Source organism: Hesperophylax consimilis, chromosome 23, assembly GCF_061612785.1.
Source record: "Hesperophylax consimilis isolate HC1 chromosome 23, BYU_Hcon_1.0, whole genome shotgun sequence".
NCBI lineage: Eukaryota > Metazoa > Arthropoda > Insecta > Trichoptera > Limnephilidae > Hesperophylax > Hesperophylax consimilis.
In genome coordinates, this window is record NC_142858.1 from 23,646,690 (window position 1) to 23,665,688 (window position 18,999).

The following is an 18,999-nucleotide window of genomic DNA, read 5'->3' on the forward strand; positions in this document are numbered from 1 at the left end:
TTGGATAATAAATATGTTAGAAGCTATGTCAGTAAATTCATATCACTTTATTCTATTGAATACGTTACATCAATGATTTGATATCGTTACTTGCGTTTATTATTTTTTTACTGCCCACTTGTTGATGAGATATAATACAAGTGCGTACACTTTAACCGATATTTCCATTCACAGTGGCATTGATGCGAATCTCAAAATCAATGTAGAGTTTTAACGTGACGATGTTTTAGTTTACTGTTATTAATATTCACTTCATACAGATTATCTTTTGCAACATTATTACATTGTCATATTTAAAGGAGAGTGTAACAAGCGGGCAGCCACGTGGCGGGCTGCATGAATTCGATATTTATACAAATCTACATTTTCATTCCGAGTCTGATGAAAATTCGCACACTTGACCTTCAAAACAACAGGAAGGGGACTTAAGCCAGTGTATGACGCGACTGAATATTCTTCTGTCTTTTTCTTGAAAGATTAAATGATTATATACTTGATTTGACCACTAGATACATCAATTTTGTCTTTCTGTAAGAGATATACTTCAGTGTAACTCTATTTTAATTTGAAAGCTGTATTCATTATTAGGTCTTAAATTATAGTTACAAATATAACGTAGGTAGAGAAAGAGAGAATAGGTTATTACTTCCTTGTTTTCTGTTAAAAATATCTTTAGTTTGTTTTCTTTCTTCTTCAAAAATTTAAAGTGGTAGCTTAAGTTTTCCATACTCATTAGTATCTCAGATAAATTGACTCCCGTTATGTGGTATATGTTTGTTCGAGGTTCTAAAATAGAGGTTCTAAAGTATCATCTTCATATATAGTAGGTCTTTAAAAAAAACAAGTTCCACAAAACCAAGCTGCGTATTGGTTTATTTTTTATCTGTGTATTTTTTACTGTGGTAATTTCTCTGAATATTGCCGTTCTCTGTAACATTTATACTGTTTAACTTGATGGTTTTTCCCTTTTTATACAGGCGTAGAGAGAAAAAGAGACGTTTTCATGTTATTAATTTGTTTTTTTAAGTAATTTTACTTCACTTCGCGGCATAACATTTTTAATTTTGTAACAAGAAATATGGATGGAACTTATTTTTGTGCAAGGTGAGCTTGGCCAGTGGAAACAGGGAGGTGGCAGGAGAGGCAAAGTGGCGAGTGACGTGGATTTTGTGTGTTTGAAACCGGATTTTGATATTAACATCGACAAAGTTTAAAAGGAGTGTATTATTTCTACCTAGTAATGTGTAGAGGAGTTTCAAACGAGTTTGTCAATCCTCCCATTGACGGCGTGATCTTCTGCGTTCGTTTTCTACCAAATTATGAAAATGGCTGCCATGCTCGGTGCGGTAGTAGCCATTGTTTGGTGCGCGATCGGAGTTGAAAACAAGCCCTGAAAAATATGCCGAGAGCCACGCTATCATTATCACGCTCATATGTACGCAGTTGGCTGAAAAAGATCGGAAACTGATTGCCGCTTGATTCCCGGACACGATTAGATAGAGGCCCAAACGTCAAGGGATGGACCTGGTTACCTTCAATCTAGAAGAACACGCGTTTGTAAATTCATAAAATAATTCAAAAAATAAATATATTGATACATGTTTGAAGCATTTCTTCTTATTTTATACTTTGATTAGTCGAGAAGATGAAATTCTCGCATCTCGGAATAAAAATAGTATCGACTTTATCCACGAATCCTGTGTTTAATTTTAATTGTATTTATCACACATAAAACGTTGAGTGACATTTTTTCTACGTCACAAGAATATAAATGACAATTCAAATTAAAGGTCTTACTTATTAGGTTATTCTAAGACACTATCTAGATTACCTTTAGTTAGGGTAGAATCTTGCAATCATATATAAAGATAGAAGCCAAAATATACACTAAGAAATTGAAAAATAGTGGCTCTCAGACCAAGTATGATATAGTTAAAAAATATCGTGAGTTGATTTGCTCAGAGATTAGAGCACTTCCGGCAAGGAAAAAGTCTCGAGTTTAATTCTGTGATGCAATAAAGCCACAGTTTTCATTAAATACTTAATGCATTAATTCTGCCACAGATGCTCTTTTTTATACAGATATACAAAGAAGGGTACATGTGGCAGGCTGACTGGCTTGTTTTTATACAAATTATTTTAATTTGTCCATTCAAAACATTAACTTTAATTCTCGATGAAGAGAATGATAAGAGACTGATATGAGAGAAAAATTATTACTGTTTACATCTGTTATTGAAAACTCTTTGTTAAGCCAGGGAAACGCCGGGGACATCCGCTAGTTTATAAATATTTCTGATCACAATGCGCTATGTTCAGTATTTCAATATCAATTGCCAATGTGCGAATATTTTTGATTTGCTCTACTACCAATTTCCAAATACCTCTCAAATTGTCATATTTTTACTCTGTCGATTTAAGCAAATATTTTGGATGAAATAGTTCAACTAAGTTGAACTAGTTATTAATATGAATCGTCAGTCAAATATCCAATTTCAAATTCGTGATGTTTTTGTGTCTGTCATGACAAGCCCTTAAATACAAGCCAGATTGTTTGAACATTTACAACATTGAAACATTATCGAGTCAAGCATAATTTGGGGGTAATAGTTGATTTTGATACATATTTAATAACGCTTTAATCCATTAAGTGCCTTTCAATTGGAATTCGGAAAAGGGGATGTTTTTATTTGAAACGGACCGTTTGATAATTCAATCTGGAATTAAAATCGGCCGTTGAAATTGGCATTGCAAGAAGGGGTACAATTCGGGTTAGGCAATGTTGTTTTTGTTAAGTATTTGTCAAACCCAACTCCAGAATTCAATTAAACAATACAAGGGAGATTTTGTATTGTATTCTAAAACGCGGAGTTTAAACTGCTCTCTCCATTGCTCGGGAGGAGGAGCATTGATTGTAATTTAAAGTTTTTTTTTTAAATTTTACTAAATAACCTATTCCAGCTAAATTTTTTATTTTATTAATAAACTACTTCAAATGTACCCGGCGTTGCTTGGGGTTGAAAATTATTTTGAGAAAACTTTTGAGGTGTTGAATTCTAGAATAAAGTTCTTATAATATATGGAATAAATAGTTAATTTCCTTCAGAGTCTTCGTTATCTTTGGGGATACTGTAAACTGGGTCTTTTTGAGGAGAAAAAGGAGTGAACATGCATCTTGAAGAAACCCATGTTAAAGGAGGAGACACAGTGGTCGGCAGTTCAGCAGCCGAATTGTTTAACAGTTGTGACAAATGTGTCAACTTTGTACAAATTTGTCCTACATGCATCGATGTCAAAGGGTGTGCATGTTTGGATCAATGACGCGAATAGATAATACTATGAAACTATATTTTGGTTAAATAAATGAATGAATGTTGTGAAACTCAAGATAATATGACGCAGCGAGATGTTAATATTTGCTTTTCCCTTTATACTTCATAAGATAAGACTTATTTAAACAAAAACTTTGAGAACAAATTGAATGAAACAAAATATTAATAAATAATTGAGCTTTTAGAAGTGAACAGATTTGAATTTTTATACCAAACGTCAAATAAACATCGTGCCTTGAACTACCCCGAAAAACCTCAAAATAGTCTTATCGAAGCAATGGGTTACCATTTGGGAATCTAAACCAAATCACACAATAATAATTTACAAATATTTATTCTCATTGAATCGTGGACAAACTCCATTCCAAATAATGAAAGCCATTTTATAATTTTCGTTCTTAAAAATTATTGCCTTTCCCGAAATTTCAATACCATTAAGGAGCGGAAGAAAACAGAATTGATTACAGGTTTCTGTTGAGTTGTTTTCGAATACGTGATTAGAATAGAGACTACGATATTCCTCCGTTCGGCGGCCATCAATCTTGGAAGACGACAGTCGTTTAAAGGAAAGTTCCATTTCGAGGGAAATGTAAGCGATTGGTGTCTTACTTTTTCTTTTCTTCAATAAATTTAAAAGTTTTGCGTAAACAACCGTTGTTTTAATGAAAATGAAACATGTATTTAAATGAGTATTTGATAATGTTTTAAAGAGGTCTAAAAGAAAATGCTAAATTCTATGAGAATACTTACTGGTTTTAGAACATCATAAACTAAAATTATAATTTTTATGAAATCTATAAACATTTTTCAAAGATGAGTTTGAAGACTTTTTAAACTACGCAGCCGTCGCTTTGTTTAGAAATTTGAAAGGATAATCAATTCGAGTATTACATAAATGTCTGGAACAGGTAACAAGAAAGATCGTAAATATCTAAATAGACATCTTTAAAAAAAACCTAGTCCAACAAAGAATATAAAAAAATGATAATTATAGAATTTCAATAAGAGATCAACAAATAGTCTTTTCTTAAAATTTCATTCTTACGAGCTAGTTCATAATCAACGCTTGAAAGAAAGTCGAAAGACAAGCGGTGAATAGACTTATTATACTTTATCCACTTTATTTTTTTCAGTAAGTGGTGTTGTTTGGTTATGCGGATGTTAAAAAAATTCTTTGTGAATACAAAGGGGAAAAGAGTTACATTAGCCCTTGAGGATGGGAAAGTGGGAGAAGATGGGTATGGATGTAGTTTTTAATATGTATTGTGTGAATATTATTTATTGATGGCTTGAAAATGTGACATGCTGTGTTAAATTATTCGAATTCACTGTATGAAGTGTTGAAAATGTATGAAGCGCGGTAAATGAATGTGTTTTGTTTTGAGATAGTGTTTTATTTAGAGATGTTTAATGTGTGGTTTTGTCTGATAGACAATCTTAGTTAAATTATTTGAAGTAGTTTCGGGAACTCTATCACAGAGGTGGTAATTTAGAAAAATAGTATTTCTGTGAAATTTCCAGTGACGAAATCCTGAAAAGCGCGGCTAACTCAAATGAGGAAAATAGCCCCGACAATCAAGGTATCGTAGAAAAGGATATTGCACTTTCTCCATACTTTCTAAGTGTGATATGTACATGAGATTCCAGACATGAGGGGCGTATTCCAAAGAACTATACGCAAATTACAGCATTTTTATAAATTACAATAAAAATTCTTCTCAGTTTTAATATTCTCCTGACAAAGGAAGGGTGCTTCCAAAACCGGTAGAGTAAAATTAAAATTAAAGTGGTCAAAAACAAATTTATATATTTTATTGTAAATTATGACGAGCCACAAAGTAAATGCTTATTACAATTTTTTTATATAAATTTACTTTTTTTTAAACCTTTGCCGGTTCTGAGTATAAAGCCAAGTACTTTGGAAGCTTTTTTACCTTTGGAAGGCAGTCAAAAGTAATTTCGGGTCTGACACTACTCCCAAATACTTAGCTTACGTCATTTTATCAGAATTAAACCGTTAAGGGCATTTATTAAAAGAAATGGGGTTTTTATTTCGAATGAAACTGATGGCGTTACATATTTAAACATTTGTTTGAAGGTTGTAATCACATATTCACTTCTTCAAAAAGTAATCCGTTTTGAAGCGATAAAAGTTGTCTTTGAACCTGCATCGGTCTGTCTTCTGCACTGAGGAAAGATCCGATTTGATCCCGTGGCCGTTGAACAGCCATTTGACACGCTCTTTGACATTAGTACTTTCTACGAACTTTTTCACCGCCACGGATTTCAGATGTACCTTCTGCTGTTATTTTTTCATTGAGTATCAAGAGTTAACTAATATTTTCTTGTTGCGATTGCATATAATGTCAGTTAGTGAGTATTCTCAAACACATTATTTTTAGTGATGTACCTTGCTTTGATTTTTTCTTTTTATTTACTCTAATGAAAAATGTGTAATGACTAACACGTAGGTACATACTCTTATTAAATGCACATCATCAAAAATACTAATTTCAGTTGCGTGTCTTTCTGTGCAATTCTGGTTTTATGTACTTGGATGTTCTTTGAATTTAAGGGTCATTTTCAAAATTGAAACTGATTGTGTGAAGAATTCGGACCAGCGATAAAGTACCAACCAATAATATTATTATTTCAACTGAAAGGTATTTTAATTGTCTTCTTCAAAATCGGAACTGATTTATGAATAATTCAGACCATCCCGTAATTATTTACACTTCCGCCCTTGTATATGTATAATTAGAATTGAACTAAAAAGCTACATAAATTTTCCACTTGCGGTCGGAGTCACTACATTAAGAAAATCAATTTTTTCACGACAATCAAAATGTATTGTAAACTTACTTAAGTACGTTTGAAACGTTTTCTTATTTGGAAAAATAATATATTATTAAGGGATAAATGTCAATAGCAAAGTATAAGTTGTTTACGAAAACTAAGTGAATGGGTGAAGAAATGAAGAAGGTCACAGCAGTAAGAAAATGAATTTCCCTAGCTTCTCATTCTACTTCACTCTCACTTGAAGTAGTGTCTATAGGGGTTCCCCCCCCCTCCTTCCACCCCATCCACAACCCAAGCGCCACCAACAATTCTCCCAATTTTATGCTGCAGATTGTGTTGGGCCGGAGTTTCCCTCGTGTCGTTTCAACTTATTTTTATTTTTTTATTTCCTCATGTTTTTATTTACGTCTCTTTTTCGTTATCGTTGATGTTATAAAGAAACTACATACAGTACATACCTAACTAGTCTGAACATCATAAAAACTTGTATTTCCGACTCTCGTTTAAAATATTTTCGTTTTCAGGATATGGCGGCGAAATATCATCGATGCACTTCACGGCCTATCTACCCCGCGCCGAGGGAGAGGAGGTATCTAGCACCGCCTCTTCTCCCAGTAGCCAGCCGTCCTACGCCACTCTGCAACCTCCATCTGAGACGTCTGAAGTAAGAGCATTCCATCCTCCTCCACCCCCACCACCAAGTAGGAAGTCTCTCGCCATGTGCTTCACCAGCACGGGGGCTGCCCTCTCTCTGCCACCCAAGAAGAAAGACATCTACCGGCCCTACTCTCTGGACGATAGACCTCAGAGAGCCATGGAGTTCCGAATACCAGCAGAAGAAGACTTACACGCCGCGCACGCTATCCTGGACCTCAGCCAGAGTACCGCTTTCTTGCCTATCCCACCTCTTCCTCCACCCATTCCTCAGCCTACTGTCATCCAAGAACTCATCATCGATGACCGGTTGCAAGACTCGCCAGAACCAGAAATTTACGAAGACGAAAAATCAGAGTCCAGAGACATTCGAACCGGTAAAACTGTCGCCTATACGTACGAAGCCTTTTTTGTGAGCGACGGTAGATCAAAAAGAAAAAACGTTGCTTCCGTCACGGGCGCAACAATTGACAAGACGTTAGTTGCACCCGATAGTAAGACCAAGTATACCTGCAGCGAGTGCGGCAAGCAGTACGCCACTTCCAGCAACCTGTCACGGCACAAACAGACGCACCGCAGCCTAGACTCGATGGCAGCCAAGAAGTGCATGACGTGCGGCAAGGCGTACGTGTCCATGCCGGCGCTGGCCATGCACGTTCTGACGCACAAGCTGTCGCACGCTTGCGGCGTGTGCGGCAAGCAGTTCTCCCGGCCCTGGTTGCTGCAGGGCCACCTGCGCTCACACACGGGCGAGAAGCCCTACGGCTGCGCGCACTGCGGGAAAGCCTTCGCGGACCGCTCCAACCTGCGCGCGCACATGCAGACGCACTCGGCCGACAAGAACTTCGAGTGCGCGCGCTGCCACAAGTCCTTCGCCCTCAAGAGCTACCTCAACAAGCACCTAGAGTCTGCTTGCTTCCGAGAGGGGGAGCAAGAAGAGTCCGTCCAGGAAGACGCGGCTTGAATCTAATGTTTCTACAACTCCTATTGCCTCTGCCTCTCGTGTTTCTTGTGCGGCCATCCCGAGACCTGATCTCACTTCGACCCCTTAGGGCACCTGTATAATATATCCTTCGTACTTACTTCATCTTAAACTAACTTTGCTCTCTAATGATTGTTCTTTCTTTGCGTGGGTTGTATATTTTAGAGATAGTGTTAAAGTAAATCGCGAAACGTCCAACTCCCAATGAGGGAACTAGTTTTAGTATCTATTTTGAATAGACCGTAATTAAGACAAATATTTGAAAAAATGATAGATTTATAGATTTAGAAAAACACACAATTATCCCAACATTTGGTTGCCAATACATCGACGAAAAATCATCCATCCCCTCCATTCATTTTTGTCTTTGTAAAAAAATATTATGAACCCAAAATTTCATGTCTCCTCTCTTAAATTTGTTCTCGCTTTACATATTTTAATTTTTGCACTAAATCTTAGTGTAATAGCATAGGATAGGTTTTCCAAAAAAATTGGCAGAGTTGAATCTAGCGTGTCTTTGTTTTAATTCAAAAATTAATCAAAATAATAAATAATTACTCAAACTTTATTAAAACCCCAAAAAAATTAGGATCTACACAGAATTACACATCCAACATTTGGAAGAACACACACTGAAGTAACGCCATTCTGTCACGCGCTAGATGAAATTCAGCCAAACTTTGAAGGATGTAGTCATTTTATAATCTAGTCTCTTTCTCAATTTGGTTTGTCTTTTCTATAAACAAAGACAGTTAATTTCTTCAAAGGGTTCTACAACGAACTTGAGCAACGGTTTACACACAACGAATAAAACTAATATATCTGTAAAAATTACGAACATAAGGGTAACTTATTAATTAACTATAATTAGGTATAGACAAAATAATTGTCTCAGCTGTGTAGGTCTAAATAAAAATGTATTTCACCTAGTCGAATATTCTAGTCCGAGAAACGGGAAATATGATTAGTGAAAGATAAAATAACTGTAAATAATAATGAGTCTGAAAATTATCTTTTGTAGGCCAATTTTACAAAATTAAAAATATTTTAGTCGCAGGAACTCTTTGGCGGTCTGTCGATGGCCAAACGAGTTCTGCGAAATCTCTGGTTATAAAAGCAATATTTGGTATACTTAAACAATAATGAGAAAGTTATTTGGAAGTGTTATGCGTAAACTAGAAGAAACACGGCCTTGAGAGCCGGCGGAAGGGGTTACCGGAGCAAGAACTGGTGGCCACCGCTCCAGAACATTCCCCTTTCGAATTAACACTTAACACATGTATTTGTCTGGGCAGTCCATAATTCTAGTCTACTTACATTCTTTAGGGTACCTGTTAGAGAATTCTCAAATTGTTTTAGTGGCTGTGATAGCGGGACCCCGACCCTGACGCCAGAGCTCTGTGGATCCCGCTCGTCAATACTTATATCTCTTTAGCAGGAACTCAAGCATGTGCAATTTCTAGTCTACTTACTTAAAGGTCACAGAGAATTCTCGCTTTCTTATAGTAGCCATGCTAATGGATCATCATATTCTAGAGAGTGCTCAGTGGTCACCGTCTGGTCATTCCATTATTATTCTAGTCTACTTTTCTACGGGTTTTAGAGAATAGCCCCTTTCTTTTAGTGGCCGTGGTAGGATTCCCTGCGAGTGAGAGCTCTGTGGCTACCGCTTGTTGACATTCCCCCTTCGCAGTGACACATTTATCCGTCTTGGCAGTCCATAATACTAGTATATTTACTCTAAGATCTTAGAAAAATTAAACTTTCTTTTCTTCGTGAAAAAAACGTATCGCTTAGCTACAGTGCGTATTTTTTACAATGTACCGTAATGTAAACCTATTTCCCTCCTCAGTTGTAACGTATTTTTCGAAAACAATATCAACGTATCAACTTGATTAGATTACTTATTACAAATTAGTGTAATTCTTGGTGCAGCGCTAATTTACTTACTGGCAACATATAGATCAATGGCGGGCAGGAAGGTCTTACAAAAACAGCCATAGGTACTTTACTGATTTAATTCTATCCTATTGTTGCGAGTCCCTATTTTTCCTTTGCATAACTTAAATCTTCTATGACTATTGAAGTCTCCCACGTTGGAAAATTTGAGCGATGAGACTGAAAATACAGATTCCATAGCAACATTAAGTGCTTGGCATGGAGAAGAAACTGAAATTGTTTTAATTTGACATATCTCGACTGATTCAATTTGAATATAACAAAGGTTGTTAAAATTTTACGGATAGAGAAAGGACAACACGAATAACGTTTTTATAGCTGTTCAACAAATTGTAAAAACAAATTGTATTTATTATTTTAGTGTGGGAAAATGTGTTTGTTTATCATTATTTTTTTTACAAGATATTTCGTAAAAAAAAAATAATTCAAATACAACTGAAAAGATTTGTAATTACAACCGATGCCTGTTGCATTAAATTTGATATAAACTGTATATATTTTACGCACATTTATCGTTATAATTTCGGACTCAAAAGACACGTCACAATTATATTATTTAAAAATAAAAATAATTAGGTTCAAATTATGAAATTCTTTAGTATTGTTCATGCCAGCTTTTTGGCTTTACCATTAGCTAGCCATTGTAAACAAAAAATAGCAAAGCCGTTTAATCTATTACAACTGACGATTAAAATGTGAATTAGTTATTATTGTTTACATCATGCCAGCTTTTTGGCTTTACCATTAGCTAGCCATTGTAAACAAAAAATAGCAAAGCCGTTTAATCTATTACAATTGACGATTAAAATGTGAATTAGTTATTATTGTTTACATCATGCCAGCTTTTTGGCTTTACCATTAGCTAGCCATTGTAAACAAAAAATAGCAAAGCCGTTTAATCTATTACAATTGACGATTAAAATGTGAATTAGTTATTATTGTTTACATCATGCCAGCTTTTTGGCTTTACCATTAGCTAGCCATTGTAAACAAAAAATAGCAAAGCCGTTTAATCTATTACAATTGACGATTAAAATGTGAATTAGTTATTATTGTTTACATCGATTGCGATAGGTATTTTTCATTCAGCTAGGTGTATTTATTTTTAATAAACAAATTTTAAAGAATTGTAAGTATATATTTAATAATTACTAATATCAATTATCCTGCTTATTTTTTATATAATTAAGTGTGATCATGTGTCCTGCTTAGATAATTGTAAGATTTATTTATTTGGCAACGAGTTATTTCGGCACTGTGTGGTTTGCATTTTTTAAATTATTATTTTGAATAACCAAAATTATTCCAAAGATGAGTGGTGAACTAGTCAAAAAAGAATAGAATTAAAGTAAATTTTACATTATATTATAATGAAACCATTATCTTTAACTTTACTTTATGAAATGTATTTAATTCAGTATTTAGTGTACATTATTTTAAAACAGCTTCGATGATGATCTCATGAAAACATAATTTATTCTAAATGAAGGTAGTTTTTATTAATTTACATAATGGGCTTTGATTATAATAATAGTAAGGTATATTTTTAATGAGAGCTGTTTTATTACAATTCATTGAATTTTGTATTATTAGGCATATTATTTTGATATTTTTTTTAATGTTTAAAAAAAATCTTATGAAAATAACTTTAGCAATTTAAGTAATGATTGTTTGATGTATTGTAGATAATTTGTCGGATAAATAACCGACTTGAAAACTCACACCAAAATGTTCCTTGGTTTCACTTGTTTATTGTAAAATCGTGCGAGGTCCCTGGAATGAAATATTAATGTTATATTTTTTTACGGTTACGTGTTTCGTTTTCCGCAAGACAAGCCTTTAGTGCAAGAAAGCGTAAGTTTAATGAAAATATTAACGAAGACTTTATATAAAATGTACAGATTCCTTTTAAATATGTATTTTTAATTAAATTTGCTATAAAACTCTTTATAAGAACAAAACACTACCCGCATTATGAATATTTGAGGGGAAATTCATAGAAATTATTTATTTTATATACCTAGCAACTAAATATTATAAGGTTGGCTTAGAACATTCTAGTAGCGTGAGTTCGTAAGGGATTTGTCTTAGGAATCGATTTGCAAGGAATTTGCACTCAAATACTATTTACTTTCGCGGGTCTGTAATTAATATTAGTGTCAGATTCCAAAGGAAGGCATTAAAATTGTCTTGGAATCAGTGAACGTACATAACCACCTACTTACTTTATTTGACGTATTCTAGACAAAACATCGGTGACAAGTGTAATATTAAACAGGTTCAGCTACAAACGTGCTCTAGTTCGGCGCTTGCCATGAGCGCAGAAACACAAGTTAAAGAGAGATTACAAACATATATATGTAATTACATCTCGGTCTTGATTGAATTAACTAAAAATGATATACTCCCGTATATCCATTTACAAAACGAACAAGATGGTTCGACTATGTGTAAATGTTTGTCACCCAAATAGTAGACACGGCAACACATTTTGCAGTAAATTCATACAGCCGAATTTCTGTTTTAACATTATGAACATAAACATTCTAATTATAGGATTACAACGGTATTTAAGTCTAGTAAACGAAAATATATTAGTCTGAAGTAGTCGTATCGTCCCTAGAGAGTAATATTGTACTTTACAAATAATAAACAACGCCTCACTTAATTCTTCCAAAACTTTTGATAGCAGGCCATGTGGAAAGACTTTGCGAATAAAATTATAAGAAATACTTAGAACTCACACAATGAACTCTATTAAACTCGAATGCTTTCCTGTTAAACTCGTTAGAAAATTAGCACCATCATTATATATTTACGCTCGGGCGTTTTACTTTGTGTGATTATTTCAAAAATGATTTCTCCTTCAGAAAATTATTTTATATTGTAAGTTTGTTTGTTAAATGAGAACGTTCGCGATCGAAGAATAGAGAAGGTAATGGAAGAAGTCGCGCCGCGCCGCTAGCGCTAGTATTTCAGTGGTTAGTTTGTGATTGCACTTCTTACATTGTTTGTAGGTGTCCATCTCAGTGCACGTGTGCCTTGCTTGATATGTTGTTGGATTCATTTTTGAAGTTGATAAAGTCATTGCGGTGACCTTGAGAGGGAACTGAAGTTATTTGCGAGTCATGCACATTATTGAAATATAATAGTTACCCGACCATTAAATATAGACATGTAGAGTACAACTAGACCATAACGCAGTATTAATATTAACAAGTAGACATTTTAGATGTCGGTTTTGTACATAAATTTACACATGATTAATAACTAAGATAGGGTTTTTGTGAAATTATATATGATTTTGTACATTTTCTGCGGCAGTAACTGGGTCGCGAAAGCTGAATTAATGCTTGATATTAACGAAACTACTCGTATTTCATCCAAACAACGAATGCAACCTACATACAATACGCTCGATGTCCCGATGTCCGGGTTAACCGCGTTGGACGGTTGACTTGTTCGAATGTGGGATTATAGACATTTATTATGATACATACATACAATGATTTTGCAAAGCAACGAAGTTAATGATTAGAAATAAATACATTTTAGATTAATATTTGATACCGTTTGAATTAAATTCATGTAAAAAATATGTGGATATTTTGAGGATTTTTAAAATAAAATGTATTCGATATGCTTGAACAGCAAATTTATTAATCCTCAAGCCTAAAATTTTATCATCGGCGTGTCAATTAAACACAGATTTTCGATAGATGCCTTTATATATTTTGAGATTTGCTGAATAGATAAAAATCTTATGAATTCAATGTTGATACATAAAAAAAGATAAGCAACTGCAGAAATGGTCGACTTTTACCCTGTGATCGATTGAAAACGAATCTTTTCTAGAATAAAATTATTATCTGAAGTTATTATGAAACACACGAATGTGATCCTTAAAAGCAATTCTGTATTATAATATATTTGTAATATTAATCTTACGACTTGGTCGCTTGCGAGAAGCACTTATGATCTTCGATCCCTGAAACCACGACAAAAGCAGAGCCGTTAAGGGGAGGCGAGGCGGGCGTTGCGAGGCGAGGCGAGGCGAGGCGAGGCGAGGCACGCCCGCCTGCTGCAGTCACCGCTCCGGCGAGTGGGTTGATTAATACTTCGTTATATGCGCGTTTCCGAGGTAAGTAGCGACTACGGGATAATGTCGGGTATTCGAGAAGCAATAATAATGTAGCGCCGCAAGCTCTGCTAAATACTGCTGGGCGAGCGGATATAGGTTTATTTACATTAAGGTAGGTAAACAATCTAAGTACCGTAAGATAACATAACAGATACTCTTTTACTACCCTCACTCCTCTGTACAAGCACTCCAACCAACCCCATTTATATATATTTGAAACCTAAAGACCATTGTAAATTACCCCGCCTCCGGAATATCCCATTAATATAATATAATGTGGGCACTACCGACATCCTGATACTTGATAGCGCGACTACATCAATTATTAAGGATAGTTATACAGTCGTACCGAGCAAACAGTACCTAACCATAATCACTCCTCCATTCACCGAGTGACTCGGAAGTCTGTTTTGCATCAAGAAGAAAGAGATAGTTTCAAATTTCACAAATAATATATATATATATATATATATGTAATATTGTATTGTGGTTAATAAGGTAAAGTAGTCGAAGCAATAAATTATGCATTAAAGAAATTATAAGCAATTTAGAAGCGCAATAATTTTTGGCGATATTAGGAAACAAAATTATTTACACATTTCGGAAGTAACTAAAGTATTGTGTCAAATGCTTTGAATTCGGTGATGGCTATTGAAATTTATAAGCAATCCCTACGGTGATTTTAGATCGGATGCAAAATTGTAGATAATAGAAAAGCAAGTGGAAATCTATATTATACTGTATGAAATTATTTAATGTGTACTCTATGGATGTTATTCATTACTGTTATACAAATATTATATGTGTGTACTTATTAGATGTAAACAGTTGTCGAACACGGAGCCTATTAAATAGGAACGCCATGGCTAAATTCAATTATTACACTGTACCATGGATTATATTCAAATTATTATGTATACTTTGTAAGATTGTAACCCGCACTTGTCTTAGTTTTACTGTAAGCCATGTTGTATTAAGGTACATTATTTTAATTGTTTTACATTACAAGGATCTGTTTTAAACTAACCGTTCAATTAATTTCCTTTCCCAACCGTTGTGTAACCAACGTGATATGTTGGAAATGGGGAAACTAAAAATGTTAAGTGTCAATTTTCCTAGTCAGTCAACTCAGCCACAGCGGTTATTGAGAAAAGATACACAAACACTTGAAACAACCGTTATTCATACGCAACATTAGTTATTTAAATCAAAGCATAGAAATTTAACTTTATGATGTATGTGTGATAGAAACATAGAGCTCGCAAGTTAAATTGTTAGATTTGAAGCGGTCACGATAGTCTTGCTTCAGTAACTCATAGTCATGATTAGTATCAGGGCTCTTTGGATTCATTAAACCATATACAAAATTTGTGAATTATTCAAATGAAACGATACTTTAAACAGTTAGAAGAGAGTCTTGAATATTCAGAGCGATAGTTGCACTAGATTAACTGAGTTTCAAGATTGTACCAATATTGCATTTATAAATAATTATTACTCATAGCATAGTCAAACCGATATTAATATGTGATTTTTTAACTTGTATAATGAATTTTTATTTCACTATTCAGGATCAGAATATTGTATTACCAACTGTAATTAATTATGGTGATTTATCTTTAATATTGTAACTACATTTCTCTTTAAGACTATTTAACTTCTTTACCTACAAGTATGTTGACCTAACATGTTTCCCTCCTCTTTCAGGCATTTTTGGAGTATAAGCTTATACATTTTCTCCATTCAATTAAGATATAAATTAAATTTGAATCCCTAAATAACTTTCAACGAAATTTAAAATAGTGAGACTTAATAAAAACTAATAAATTTTATACATTTTCTGAATATTTTCCAAATAAAATAAATCTTTTATGAAACCTGTTGATTTTGATCTTTAAAATCAGTTTCATGCAATAATATTTAGTTGCCGTCAGACGACAGCGCAGAGCTTATTTATGTAAACATTTCCACAATTTATTAAAAAAAACACAATACATGTCAGTTAACACGTTAATTTACACAGCAGTATTACAATACACAGACAGACAACAGAATATTAACTATGTAGGAAATGAATGAATTCTCCAGAAACTGCACAGCAAATCTTGAAAATGTCGGTTGTCATTAAACTTTAAAGCATAATCTAAAATTTATAAAGAAAAAACTTGATAATAAGAATAAGCATCTGATGACTATATCGAGCCTTGCCTGCAGCACTGAACAGCAAGCGATACATTGATTTGGAAGTTCATGCTCCTTCTTTGTTGTAAAATATAATATGTACAAAATTGTGCATGATTGCGATATTGCGACTTGATAAAATATATGAAACACTGCAGGTGTTAGCAAAGTAAATATCCAATTGACGTGGTTTAAATAAGCGGATCGGGCCGGGCGCATTCGAGCATCAAGTTTTGAAAAATAAGTGCATTTTCTGGAAATTTGTTCAATAGATATATAACGTTAACAGTACACGCTCTTGCGCTGGCCCTGCTTGGCTTTTTGTGGTGAAATCATTGGTTTAGTTAAACCAGAATACTATGGATTAGAATCACGTCAATGTGAAGTCAATTCACTTGGTATTTATTTGAAAACATCTGCCGTGTTGTGCGGCTGCCATTTATACATTATTCGTAGACACATTTGATTAAGCGTAGTTGATGCGATACATTTTATGTCCTGCTTTTAGATTTTGATTACATCTTTAGCTGTCTTTTTGGTAGTTGAAAAAATTTATCTAACAATGATTCTACTCTTATACAATATGCAATGAAAATTAAAAGATAACAAATTATTAGAAGCCATAATTTTTTTCTTCGTGTTTAATCATTTTTGGGTGCTCTTTAATTTTTTGCAATATTTTAAGTTGAAATATTGGAATAGTTAAATTGAAAAAAATATAGAATTGATATAAAAAGTTTTGAAAATGAGTGCCCACCTTACTTTGGCGATTTCTTGAAAGAAAACAGCTATGGCGAGCGAATTTATTATTATATTTCACGAGGAAATCCAAAATTACCGAGTATTTCTGGCAAATGATTTACTTAAGCTACGTTTGACTGCTACCGTGGACTCCTCAGACATGAAGTTATCAACCTCATCAATATATAAAATGGATTCCTGCTGTATTCTGACCAGCATTGCTTGTGCAAGTAAGAATTATTATTTATATTTATTTACAAAACAAAAACTTTAATACCTATCATGTCATTTGTTTTAAGTAAATAATGTATTTATGTTTGTCCTCAAGAATCGGCGTAATCTTAAAGATTTCACATAGATTTGAGGCATTTGTATACTTTTGAATAAAACTATATATATATGTTTGTTTCACAATCTGATTTTTATAACACTTTCAAAAAAATATTGATGCAATATTCTATGTAGCCTATTATGAGCAACATAATATAATACATAGTAAGTTTAGTTTTATATTTTCTATGTAGCCTATTATGAGCAACATAATATAATACATAGCAAGTTTTGTATTATATTTTCTATGTATTATATTATGAGCAACATAATATAATACATAGTACGTTTTGTATTATATTTTCTATGTAGCTTATTATGAGCAACATAATATAATACATAGTAAGTTTTGTATTATATTTTCGTAATAAATAGTGTAGAAACATACTTGACTTTCATTTTCCCTAAATAATCCTGTTTCCAAATTAAACTTACTTTTACCAAATAAGCAAGGACTGTTTTAAAAAGGAAATCGTCCTTGGTTTAAGCATGTATTATTTAAAACGTGAAAACGTGTAAAACGTTTTCATTTTTTGACAAGACAACAACCTATGACATCAGTCGTATATTGACCACCAAAGAGCGCACACTGAAATAAGCCAATCATGCTCTGCAAAGTAAAGTTAGCTAAAGTAAGCTGTCCATTGTGATCTGCGCAGAGTTCCTAAACGAATAGTAAACAAACTATCTAAATAGTGCAATGAAAAATTAAATTTTGAATACAAACCTGAACTTTTGTTTACCCAATTTGGGTAATGTAGTTAAGTTATTTAGACAATTAGAAAGAGGCGCGCCTTTGTAAAAAGGGCAAGCAGATTTTATTTTTGAGGACCAAATGGTGATATTACAATGCGAGTTACCTTTATACTATCAGATTCATTTATTGACAAATCACCAAAAGTGAGAAGGGCACAAAGGTTTCTTCCCCATTCTCTGATTGGCTCATCTATTAAATGGCTATGAATAAAACATTTCATATTACATATCTAAAAAGGATAAATATTGGAAAAAGGTGCTGTTGAATTTTCAAAAAACGTGTTTAATTTGCACGCACATATTTATTTTTTTTTTAAATTAACTTAACTAAATAATTTTATAAATGTGTAAACAATAACATTAAACAAAAAAATTTTAAATTTCACTTATGTCCTCAAAATATATAAAAACGAATGCGGAATAAGCAGAGTTCCAGAGATCAACATCAAACAAATCCTGGGCGGTATATCAGATACGCTATTTTATAAATTAAAGGTAAGATACTGTGTATTGGTTACTATGTTAAATAGATAAACAATTTATACTTTTTCACCATTTCACCAACCTTCAAGTGAAGAAACTTGGTTTAATTAATTTTGTTGCGTTAATGACGATGAATGGGTGGGTGCCCGCGGAACTACAATGTTCCAACTGACATTTTAGAGAAATGCTTATGTTTGTACGCGTGTGCGTGTATGTGGGTGATTGTCACCAAATGATGTTAATTGAATGCACTGTCGTCGACAACGAGTCTATCTGCAGAGTTTCAGTTCGATCGGATGTCGGGAAGTGGGTTAATTTCCATTTTGAAGATTTTCATTCACTCATTACCGAAAACAAAAGAGACATTCAAATCAATGTATTTAAAAATAGCTACCCTTTTCTCACTTTAAAACATTGGAGCAAAGATGAACACCGCGACGCTGTCGAAAACGTTGTCTAAAAAAGGAGGAAGTCCAACACGGCAAAATACTCCAAAAATACATCATGACAATATTTTTGGCCGTAATATCTCAAATCATACCCACTTTGTCTCAGTTTCATGCAAATTGCAGACAGAACCTTGTTCTCAACGGGCACGAAGTGTCAAGACGGAGCGAAGTTATGTGACGTTCCGTCAAACG

At 33.7% G+C, this 18,999-nt stretch overlaps 1 protein-coding gene across 1 annotated transcript in view; it reads left to right on the forward strand.

Annotated features, from left to right (window-relative positions):
- Window positions 1-17,309, forward strand: part of scrt (scratch) — a 47,523-nt gene extending 30,214 nt beyond the window's left edge. Inside the window, exon 2 of the mRNA XM_089645706.1 lies at window positions 6,656-17,309. Within this exon, the coding sequence (XP_089501832.1) occupies window positions 6,656-7,749 (1,094 nt within the window). The 3' untranslated portion in view covers window positions 7,750-17,309. The remainder of the gene's footprint in view (window positions 1-6,655) is intronic.
- Window positions 17,310-18,999: the final 1,690 nt, after the last annotated feature.